This window comes from Hypanus sabinus, chromosome 6, assembly GCF_030144855.1.
Source record: "Hypanus sabinus isolate sHypSab1 chromosome 6, sHypSab1.hap1, whole genome shotgun sequence".
NCBI lineage: Eukaryota > Metazoa > Chordata > Chondrichthyes > Myliobatiformes > Dasyatidae > Hypanus > Hypanus sabinus.
The window spans coordinates 4,505,520-4,517,571 of NC_082711.1; the positions used below are offsets into that span (position 1 = coordinate 4,505,520).

A 12,052-nucleotide genomic window follows, 5' to 3' on the forward strand; every position below is an offset into this window, starting at 1 on the left:
GCCTGTATTGTGCTGTAGGTTTTCTATGTTTCTATTAAATTAGTATTACAGCAGCATGTGATACTATTCTCAACCATGGATGTGTTGAATATTTGTCCCCCAATTCCAAAACTTACTATAAGAGCCTGGGTCACTCAATATATCATTTGCCTCACGGGCATGTGTTTTAATAACTTTATTTAGTGTGCTTAGTCCATTGATGGATTATCTCCCTCACCTCCTCCACAACACGTGCCCAGTCTGCAGTCAAGTAGGGAACTGATGGCAACTCAGTAACAACGTAGTCCCATAGATGTTCATCTGTATCAGTGCATTGGATCTCGAAGTTCTCCTTCATTACTGTGTCTGCTGCTGGCTGAGGCAAAGTTCATCCTCCAGTGGTCAGATCTGAAGTCACATTCCCCCTGGTGACATTGTGACCTTCCAAAGGGCCTAGCTTTCATCCTCTGCTATAACTTGGGGCTGCTGTTGCTCTGTCCCACCAATGCATATCCTGGATGGATACATGGGGCTTAGAAAAATAGAGGGCAATGGGTAAGCCTTGGATAAGGACATGTTCAGCACAGCATTGTGGACTGAAGGGCCTGTATTGTGCTGTAGGTTTTCTATGTTTCTATTTTCTGTTTGTTTTTCTAGACCATCCAATTGGACTTCCATTTGTCTTTGGACTCAAGGTATCCATTTTTCCTCACCCTATCTCATTTTGGGATAAGACAGGCAAGCGCTGGTATATTTTCCTTTTCCTTTGATTTTTTTTTGGTAAACTTCCCTGGCTCTCATGATGAAGGAACTGAAAGTCACTCTCTTGATAGGACCGGTCCCATCTTCTTAAAACAGTTGTTTCATCCCGAAGCCTCCCAAATCAGAGCTATCATGTACATCAATTGTTACATGCTGACGGTGGTAACACATACTGAGGCATGGGTACTGAGGAAAAGCGTGGGAAAAGGAGAAACAAAGACCCTCCATAAACCCAATATTACACTCACACGTCCTACTTGTGAATATCCTGTGAATCCGCTTCGGATTGTATCTCCCAATTTGGTTTTGACGGTGGTTCAGGATCCTCCAGTGTCCCATAAAAAGGTAACGGCAGCCTCTGACCCTACCACTCACTCGAGGTCTTGTGGTTTCATCCCGCCTTGTGTCACAAACCCATGTTGGTGAGGCCCGACACCATCGTTAAAGCTCAGGATGGTGATGTCTCCACCATGTTTCTGGCCCCTCTAAGGGCAAACCACATTGCTCTGCTCTTTCTCGTCTCAGGTTTGAACATTCTCTCTAAGAGTGCCCCTCTTGACCACAGTTAGAGCATTTGATTGCTCCACCTTCAGCTCTCCCTGGTCCATTTCCTCTGCTCTTCCTTGCCCCTTGATAGCCATGTAGGGTGGCCCTTGGGGTGGGTACCCTACTCTCATTTCTCAAGGGAGTTGCCTGACTTTTAACAGGCATCACCCTCACATTAGAGGGCTATAGAGGTTTTCGTGTCTCCTTTTCCCATGCTCTACTCATTTTCCTCAGTACCCATACATCAGTATGTGTGCATTCAGAGGGATCAAACATTTCCAGCGCCTTTTTAAATTCATCGGTACAGTGAGACACCAGTATCCTCAACCACGTATTTGAGGCCTCTGGTCCTAAATGATTCCACTCTAATGCTGTTCCATACACCCCTTGGAACACAGTCCATAATCAGTGGGATGTTCACCTCTCCTCTAGCGTGGAGACCCAGTAGACACGCTAGCCTCTCCTCTTGGCTAGTGTGTCTACTGGGTCCCCTCTGTTAACAGTCATCTTTGTGTTCTTCAGTTGCACGCCTGTTCCCTCACCGTGCCGTTGTATACCTGGCAACACTCAGTAGATGCAACCACAGAATCAATTTCCTTTCCTCAGAGTCGGCTGGGCCATGTCTTACTGTCTGATGATAGGTGCTTGGAAAAGCTCTCCGAGCACACACGACACGCTGCCCTTAGCAATATCTCGAAGCTGCTGCGTCCCAAATGGTGTGCTGTGTGTTATCTTCTGATTTTGATTTGCTCCCCCCTCTCTGATGGTAACGAGGGGTGCCAATCGCACAGACGGTAGCACTGGCTTTCCGTTTCTAATCTGTGCCGTTCTGCCTTAGCATTTTGTCATAATTGAACTGAATTGACTTTATTTCTTACATCCTTCACATGCACGAGGAGTAAAAAGCTTTACGTTACGTCTCCGTCTGAATGTGCAATGTGTAATTTATAATAATTTAAAATAAATAGTATGTACAGCAGGACAGTCAATGTAATGTAGAAATACAATTATATCAGCGTGAGTTAATCAGTCTGATGGCCTGGTGGAAGAAGCTGTCCCGGAGCCTGTTGGTCTTGGCTTTAATGCTGTGGTACTGTTTCCTGGATGGCAGCAGCTGGAACAGTTTGTGGTTGGAGTGACTCGGGTCCCCAATGATCCTTCGAGCCCTTTTTACACACCCGTCTCTGTAAATGTCCTGAATCGTGGGAAGTTCACATCTACAGATGCGCTGGGCTGTCCACACCACTCTCTGCAGAGCCCTGCGATTGAGGGAAGTACAGTTCCCATACCGGGCAGAGATGCAGCCAATCAGGATGCTCTCAATCATGCCCCTATAGAAAGAATTTGTGGGACCCATACCAAACTTCAAACATCTAAGGTGAAAGAGGCGCTGTTACGCCTTTTTCACCACACAGCCAACATGTACAGACTAGGTGAGATCCTCAGTGATGTTTATGCCAAGGAACTTAAAGCTGTTCACCCTCTCAACCCCAGATCCATTGATGTCAATAGGGGTGAGCCTGTCTCCATTCCTCCTGTTGTCCACAACCAGCTCCTTTGTTGTTTTTGTGACATTGAGGGAGAGGTTGTTTTCTTGACACCAATGTGTCACGGTAATGACTTCTTCTCTATAGGCCACCTCGTTATTATTTGAGATTAGGCCAATCAGTGTAGTATTGTCAGTAATTTTAATTAGGAGATTGGAGTTGTGGGTGGCGACACAGTCATGGGTATACAGGGAGTAAAAGAGGGGGCTTAGGACAGCCCTGAGGGGCACCTGTGTGGAGCGTCAGAGGGGCAGAGGTGAGGGAGTCTACTCTTACCACCTGCCGGTGATCTGACAGGAAGTCCAGGATCCAGCTACACAAGGCTGGGTGAAGGTTGAGGTCTCTGAGCTTCTTGTCAGACCTGGAGGGAATTATGGTGTTGAATGCTGAATTGTAGTCCTCCATCATCCTTCTTCTCCAGATGTGTAAGGATGGTGTGTAGAGCTGTGACTATTGTGTCATCTGTTGATCAGTTGTGTCAGTAGGTGAATTGTAGGGGGTCCAGTGTGGGTGGTAGCAAGCTGCAGATGTAATCCTTGACCAGCCTCTCAAAGCATTTGCTTATTATTGAGGTGAGTGCAACAGGACGCCAGTCATTCAGACATGTTAGTTATAGGGACAATGGTGGATGTTTTGAAGCAGGATGGTACTTTACACTGGGAGAGGGAGAGATTAAAAATATCTGTAAACACAGCTGCCAGTTGTGCCGTGCACATCCTGAGTACTCGCCCTGGGATGCCGTCTGGTCCCACGGCCTTGCGACTGTCCACTCATTGGAAACACCTGCGCACTTCAGCCTCAGAGATGCCCAAGGTGCAGGTCTCATCAGCGGCTCTCCTCGGGGGCAGTGATGGTGACATTGAACTGAGAGTAAAAAAGATTCCGCTAACCTGGGAGAGAGGCATCGATGTTGGAAACTCCACTGCGTTAAGCTTTGAAGTCTGCGAAGGTGTGCAGACTTTGCCATAAGCTCTGTGTGTAGTGGGTGGAGAGTTGTGTCTGAATGTTGTCCCTGTATTGTTGTTTTGCTGGCTTGATTACTGTACAGATTGTAGCTGGAATTCTATCAAATCCTCAGTTAAACAGCCAACTGATACTGTTTTTTGTAATTGTTTAAACTTCCTGCTGAACAAAGGGCATCACCAGCAGTTTTCCTTTCACAACCAGGGTGACCAACAAGCTCCTCATATCGCGGCCACTTCCTCAACACGTATTTCTGGAGGTATCCCCTCCAATCAAAAGTACCCAAGCCGTTTGGACTTGCAAAACTTCATCCCGGGTTAGTAACTGCTAACTACCCAGCCCCAGATCTCTCTGTACCTCACCAACTCGAGTCTCCTGCTAAACAATAAGAATTATCCACAAGCTTCCAAAAGGGACACTAATTCTGTTACAAGAATCACCCCTTGTGATAACAATCAGAGAGGCACAGAGAATCTGTATTTACCAACAAGTAACTTTTATTGTTCCAACTAAAAATCACGTGGGTTCACAAACTAACTACCTGTGCACACCTGACTGACCCGAGACCATTCTCAAAGGAGCAGCTACTTATTACGTAAAATGCCAGACCTGCCACAGAAGCCGTCTAATCTCGTTAGACTCTGCCTGGGTCGTCTCAGTTAACAGATTTGGACCAGTCAGAGTGTAAAGGCACAAATACACAGAGCCATGGATCAACGATGGTCGTAGCCCTGTACAGTGACCAGTAAGAAGGTGACCCAGGTGGGTCACGTGACCTTGAGCCAATGGGATGGAGATCCAGTGGTTCAATTGATGAGGAACGGTACAAGACTCAGGAACTCCAAATATATGGAGCAGCTGGAGACCAACCATCGCGGATAAGGAGACTCCACGGACACGTGGAGATCGGGACCATGAGGAATGCCTGGCCAGCAAGGACTCCTTTCCCGGGTAATAACCTTTCTCCTCATTGACTGTTCATGGAGAGTAGGGTGCACACAGGTAGATAGTTTGTGATCCCACGTGCTTTTCAGTTGGGAAGTTACTTGGTAAATGCAGATTCTCTGTGCCTCACTGATCATTATCAGTGAGGGGTGATTCTTGTAACAAGACATTGTGTACTGGTGGTGTGACAGGATGGTGTGCACCGAGGAGAATGTGCTGGGATGGTGTGCATTAGGGGGGGGGGGGATGATGGGATGGTGTGTACCCGGGGGGGGGGGCTATGACAGGCACTGTGTACCGGGGGGGGGGGGGGGGGGCTGAGACAGGCACTGTGTACCGGGGGGTGTGTGATGGGACAGTGCGTACCGGGGGGTAGGGGGTGGGACTGTGTGTACCGTGACCTGGTTCATACACAAACCATCTGTTCCCTCCCCTTGCAGCCAGATTGTGGGTGTATTTTACCGCACTGCCAGCCTCCTGGAGAAGGGGATTAAACCCGTCTTTGTGTTCGACGGCCCGGCCCCCAGGATGAAGTCGCGGGTGGTGAGTCCAGTGCCAGCTCTCTGCTTCGTTCAGCCATGTCACCGAGGTGTTCAGGGTGGTGAATGAGTCAGACATTCAGAGAGGCGCAACAGCCTCTGGGCCTAACGTGTCTATGCTGAATAGGGTTCCTGTCTCAAGTCAAGTCAAGTCACTTTTATTGTCATTTCGACCAAAACTGCTGGTACAGTACATAGTGAAAATGAGACGTTTTTCAGGACCATGGTGTTACATGACACAGTACAAAAACTAGACTGAACTACGTAAAAAACAACACAGAGAAAAACTACACTAGACTACAGATCTACCCAGGACTGCATAAAGTGCACAAAACAGTGCAGGCATTACAATAAATAATAACAGGACAGTAGGGCAAGGTGTCAGTCCAGGCTTCGGGTATTGAGGAGTCTGATAGCTTTGGGGAAGAAACTGTTATATAGTCTGGTCGTGAGAACCGGAATGCTTCGGTGCCTTTTCCCAGACGACAGGAGGGAGAAGAGTTTGTATGAGGGGTGCATAGGGTCCTTCATAATGCTGTTTCCTTTGCGGATGCAGCGTGTAGTGCAAATGTCTGTAATGGCGGGAAGAGAGACCCCAATGATCTTCTCAGCTGACCTCACTATCTGCTGCAGGGTCTTGCAATCCAAGATGGTGCAATTTCTGAACCAGTCAGTGATGCAGCTGCTCAGGATGCTCTCAATACAACCCCTGTAGAATGTGATGAGGATGGGGGGTGGGAGATGGACTTTCCTCAGCCTTCGCAGAAAGTAGAGACGCTGCTGGGCTTTCTTTGCTATGGAGCTGGTGTTGAGGGACCAGGTGAGATTCTCCGTCAGGTGAACACCAAGAAATTTGGTGCTCTTTACGATCTCTACCGAGGAGCCGTCGATGTTCAGCGGGGAGTGGTCGCTCCATGCCCTCCTGAAGTCAACAACCATCTCTTTTTTTTTTGTTCACATTAAGAGACAGGTTGTTGGCTCTGCACCAGTCTGTTAACCACTGCACCTCCTCTCTGTAAGCTGACTCGTCGTTCTTGTTGATGAGACCCACCACGGTCGTGTCATCGGTGAACTTGATGATATGGTCCGAGCTGTGTGTTGCAGCAGTCATGGGTCAGCAGAATGAACAGCAGTGGACTGAGCACACAGCCCTGGGGGGCCCCCGTGCTCAGTGTGATGGTGTTGGAGATGCTGCTCCTGATCCGGACTGACTGAGGTCTCCCAGTCAGGAAGTCTAGGATCCAGTTGCAGAGGGAGGTGTTCAGGCCCAGTAGGCTCAGCTTTCCAATCAGTTTCTGAGGGATGATTGTGTTGAATGCTGAACTGAAGTCTATGAACAGCATCCGAATGTATGTGTCTTTTTCGTCCAGGTGGGTTAGGGCCAGGTGGAGGGTGGTGGCAATGGCGTCATCTGTTGAGTGGTTGGGACGGTACACAAACTGCAGGGGGTCCAGTGAGGGGGGCAGCAAGGTCTTGATGTGCCTCATGATGAGCCTCTCAAAACACTTCATGATGATGGATGTGAGAGCAACGGGACGGTTCAAATTATTCTGCATTCAAGTTTATTGTCAAATGACTGTGTGTATATGTACGTATGTATATATACACACTCTCTCTCTCTCTCTCTCCCTCTCCCTCTCCCTCTCCCTCTCCCTCTCCCTCTCATACACACTGACACACACACATCAGTCTCGCCAATGTAGAGAAGGCCATTTTTGGAGTACTGGACACCACAGGCGACCCCAGCAGAATTGCAGGGGAAGTGTTGCCTCAGCTGGAGGGGATGTTGGGCCCTGGATGGAGGTGAGGGAGGAGGGGAACGGGCAGTGGAGCACTCAGGGTTCTTGTAGGGGTAAGTGCCAGGAGGGGCAAATGAGCAGGGGAATCATGGAGCAAGCGATCCCTGCGGACAGAGGAGAATGGGGGAAGGTAAAGGTGTGTTTGGTGCAAGGATTGCTTTGAAGATGGTGGGAGTTGCAGAGTATTTGGTGGCAGGTGAGGACAAGGTGATCTTAAGGCAGAGGGAAGATGGGTGATACAGAGCACCTCCATCATTCCGGGTTCCAGCAGGATCTCTGGTATTTCTCATCTGAAGGGGGAGTGGTGAGTCCCTGCTCCCACTGGGAGAGATGGGGGGGTCTTGGGTCTGGGAGGATAAGTAACCGTTGTTGGTGTACGATGGAGGAGGGAGTGGGACCGATTGAGCAGGCTGCCTTGTTGAGGAGTCACAGGAACGGCTTCCAAGCAAGCGAGGCTGAAGTCAGAAAGGAGACAGGCTCTGCAGGTGAGCAGCACACAAAATGCATGCCAGGCAGCATCTGTGGAAAAGACTGCAGTCAACGTTTCGGGATTTTGCTCAGACGAGTGTTGAGCATCTTGAGGGTTGTTGGAGCTACACTCACCCAGGCAGGTGGGAATTGTCCCCTCACACTCCTCACAAGCCCAAGAGCAAGTTTATTGTCATCGGACTCTACATTTATAAAACCAATCGACACAAGGTTCCTCCAGATCACAGTTCACCCACAAAACATATATCAAACACAACACATCAAACAAAATATTACCACAAATAAGTTCAAATATAATTCAAAATACAAGTAGTAAACAGTAAACAGCTCACTGTCCCAGTGACGAGATCTCGGAGGTGGCAGAGTATCCATAGGTCTCCCAGCCTGAGGGAAGAAGCTGTTACCCAGCCTGGCAGTCTTAGTCCTGATCCTCCTGTACCTCTTTCATGACAGTAGTGGGTCAGAGAGATTGTGGGATGGGTGGTAGGGATCCTCAACAATGCCTCTGGCCCTTTGTCTGCAATGCTCCCGGTAAATGTCACTAACGGGGGGGGGGGTGGGGGGAGAGAGATACCCCGGTGATCCTCAGGGCGGTTTCACTCTCCTCCATAGGGGTTTACTGTCCTCCGTAGGGATTCACTCTCCTCTGTAGGGTTTTACTGTCCTCTGTAGGGTTTCACTGTCCTCTGTAGGGTTCCACTCTCCTCCGTAGGGATTCACTCTCCTTTGTAGGGTTTTACTGACCTCTGTAGGGTTTCACTGTCCTCTGTAGGGTTCCACTCACCTCCGTAGGGTTTCACTCACCTCCGTAGGGTTTCACTCACCTCCATAGGGTTTCACTCTCCTCTGTAGGGGTTTACTGTCCTCCGTAGGGGTTTACTGTCCTCCGTAGGTTTTCACTCTCCTCCGTAGGGGTTTACTGTCCTCCGTAGGGTTTCACTCTCCTCTGTAGGGTTTCACTCTCCTCCGTAGGGTTTCACTCTCCTCCGTAGGGGTTTACTGTCCTCCGTAGGGTTTCACTCTCCTCTGTAGGGTTTCACTCTCCTCCGTAGGGTTTCACTCTCCTCCGTAGGGTTTCACTCTCCTCCATAAGGGTTTACTGTCCTCCGTAGGGTTTCACTCTCCTCCATAGGGGTTTACTGTCCTCCGTAGGGTTTCACTCTCCTCTGTAGGGTTTCACTCTCCTCTGTAGGGTTCCACTCACCTCCGTAGGGTTTCACTCACCTCCGTAGGGTTTCACTCACCTCCGTAGGGTTTCACTCTCCTCTGTAGGGGTTTACTGTCCTCCGTAGGGGTTTACTGTCCTCCGTAGGTTTTCACTCTCCTCCGTAGGGGTTTACTGTCCTCCGTAGGGTTTCACTCTCCTCTGTAGGGTTTCACTCTCCTCCGTAGGGTTTCACTCTCCTCCGTAGGGGTTTACTGTCCTCCGTAGGGTTTCACTCTCCTCTGTAGGGTTTCACTCTCCTCCGTAGGGTTTCACTCTCCTCCGTAGGGTTTCACTCTCCTCCATAAGGGTTTACTGTCCTCCGTAGGGTTTCACTCTCCTCCATAGGGGTTTACTGTCCTCCGTAGGGTTTCACTCTCCTCTGTAGGGTTTCACTCTCCTCTGTAGGGTTTCACTCTCCTCCGTAGGAGTTTACTTGCCTCCGTAGGGATTCACTCTCCTCCGTAGGGTTTCACTCTCCTCTGTAGGGTTTCACTCTCCTCTGTAGGGTTTCACTCTCCTCTGTAGGAGTTTACTGTCCTCCGTAGGGATTCACTCTCCTCTGTAGGGTTCCACTCACCTCCGTAGGGTTTCACTCACCTCCGTAGGGTTTCACTCTCCTCTGTAGGGTTCTACTCTCCTCTGTAGGGTTCCACTCTCCTCCGTAGGGTTTCACTCTCCTCCGTAGGGGTTTACTGTCCTCTGTAGGGATTCACACTCCTCCGTAGGGTTTCACTCTCCTCCGTAGCGTTCCACTCTCCTCCGTAGGGTTTCACTCTCCTCCGTAGTGTTTCACTCTCCTCCGTAGGGTTTCACTCTCCTCCGTAGGGGTTTACTGTCCTCTGTAGGGATTCACACTCCTCCGTAGGGTTTCACTCTCCTCCGTAGCGTTCCACTCTCCTCCGTAGGGTTTCACTCTCCTCCGTAGGGTTTCACTCTCCTCCGTAGGGGTTTACTGTCCTCCGTAGGGTTTCACTCTCCTCCGTAGGGTTTCACTCTCCTCCGTAGGGTTTCACTCTCCTCTGTAGGGTTTCAGTCTCCTCGGTAGGGTTTCACTGTCCTCCGTAGGGTTTCACTGTCCTCTGTAGGGTTTCACTCTCCTCCGTAGCCTTCCACTCTCCTCCGTAGGGTTTCACTGTCCTCTGTAGGGTTTCACTCTCCTCCGTAGGGTTTCACTGTCCTCCGTAGGGTTTCACTCTCCTCCGTAGGGTTTCACTCACCTCCGTAGGGTTTCACTCTCCTCCGTAGGGTTTCACTCTCCTCTGTGGGGTTTCACTCTCCTCCGTAGGGTTTCACTCTCCTCTGTAGGATTTTGTGGTTGGGTGCCTTGCAGCTCCTGTACCTCACAATCATGCAGCCAGACAGGACGGTCTCGACGTTGCTCCTGTAGAATAGGGATAGGGAGCGTCTCAGTAAGTGTAGATGCTGCTGTGCCTTCTTCACCAGTGGGGAGTTGTGTCTCCCAGTGACCGTGGCTGCTCTTGACCAGTGGGGAGTTGTGTCTCAGTGACCATTGCTGCTCTTGACCAGTGGGGAGGTGTTGTGTTTCTCAGTGACCGTGGCTGCTCTTGACCAGTGGGGAGGAGTTGTGTCTCTCAGTGACAGTGGCTGCTCTTGACCAGTGGGGAGTTGTTGTGTCTCCCAGTGACAGTGGTTGCTCTTGACCAGTGGGGAGGTGTGTCTCCCAGTGACCGTGGCTGCTCTTGACCAGTGGGGAGTTGTTGTGTCTCTCAGTGACAGTGGCTGCTCTTGACCAGTGGGGAGTTGTTGTGTCTCCCAGTGACCGTGGATGCTCTTGACCACTGGGGAGTTGTTGTGTCTCCCAGTGACCGTGGCTGCTCTTGACCAGTGGGGAGTTGTTGTGTCTCTCAGTGACCGTGGCTGCTCTTGACCTGTGGGGAGGTGTTGTGTCTCCCAGTGACCGTGGTTGCTCTTGACCAGTGGGGAGTTGTTGTGTCTCCCAGTGACCGTGGCTGCTCTTGACCAGTGGGGAGTTGTGTCTCCCAGTGACCGTGGCTGCTCTTGACCAGTGGGGAGTTGTGTCTCCCAGTGACCGTGGTTGCTCTTGACCAGTGGGGAGTTGTGTCTCCCAGTGACCGTGGCTGCTCTTGACCAGTGGGGAGTTGTGTCTCCCAGTGACCATGGCTGCTCTTGACCAGTGGGGAGTTGTTGTGTCTCCCAGTGACCGTGGATGCTCTTGACCACTGGGGAGTTGTTGTGTCTCCCAGTGACCGTGGCTGCTCTTGACCAGTGGGGAGTTGTTGTGTCTCTCAGTGACCGTGGCTGCTCTTGACCTGTGGGGAGGTGTTGTGTCTCCCAGTGACCGTGGTTGCTCTTGACCAGTGGGGAGTTGTTGTGTCTCCCAGTGACCGTGGCTGCTCTTGACCAGTGGGGAGTTGTGTCTCCCAGTGACCGTGGCTGCTCTTGACCAGTGGGGAGTTGTGTCTCCCAGTGACCGTGGTTGCTCTTGACCAGTGGGGAGTTGTGTCTCCCAGTGACCGTGGCTGCTCTTGACCAGTGGGGAGTTGTGTCTCCCAGTGACCATGGCTGCTCTTGACCAGTGGGGAGTTGTTGTGTCTCCCAGTGACCGTGGTTTCTCTTGACCAGTGGGGAGTTGTGTCTCACAGTGACCATGGCTGCTCCTGACCAGTGGGGAGGTGTGTCTCCCAGTGACCATGGCTGCTCTTGACCAGTGGGGAGTTGTTGTGTCTCTCAGTGACCGTGGCTACTCTTGACCAGTGGGGAGTTGTTGTGTCTCTCAGTGACCGTGGTTGCTCTTGACCAGTGGGGATTTGTGTCTCGCAGTGACGGTGTTTGCTCTTGACCAGTGGGGAGTTGTGTCTCTCAGTGACCGTGGCTGCTCCTGACCAGTGGGGAGGTGTGTCTCCCAGTGACCGTGGCTGCTCTTGACCAGTGGGGAGTTGTTGTGTCTCTCAGTGACCGTGGCTGCTCTTGACCAGTGGGGAGTTGTTGTGTCTCTCAGTGACCGTGGCTGCTCTTGACCAGTGGGGAGTTGTGTCTCGCAGTGACGGTGTTTGCTCTTGACCAGTGGGGAGTTGTTGTGTCTCCCAGTGACCGTGGCTGCTCTTGACCAGTGGGGAGTTGTGTCTCCCAGTGACCGTGTCTGCTCTTGACCAGTGGGGAGTTGTTGTGTCTCTCAGTGACCGTGGTTGCTCTTGACCAGTGGGGAGTTGTGTCTCGCAGTGACGGTGTTTGCTCTTGACCAGTGGGGAGTTGTTGTGTCTCCCAGTGACCGTGGCTGCTCTTGACCAGTGGGGA

The 12,052-nt window shown here is 50.9% G+C and overlaps 1 protein-coding gene across 5 annotated transcripts in view; it reads left to right on the top strand.

The window, feature by feature from the left end:
* The window catches only part of LOC132395249 (probable flap endonuclease 1 homolog), a 64,119-nt gene that overhangs the window by 8,748 nt on the left and 43,319 nt on the right, over positions 1-12,052 (top strand). For 3 of the 5 annotated variants that reach the window (XM_059971564.1, XM_059971565.1, XM_059971566.1), the window contains exon 3: positions 5,183-5,285. In XM_059971564.1, coding sequence (XP_059827547.1) covers positions 5,183-5,285 — 103 coding nt within the window. Of the gene's footprint in view, positions 1-636; positions 675-4,001; positions 4,114-5,182; positions 5,286-12,052 lie in introns of all 5 variants that reach the window. The other 2 variants (XM_059971568.1, XM_059971569.1) reach the window with 2 other exon arrangements.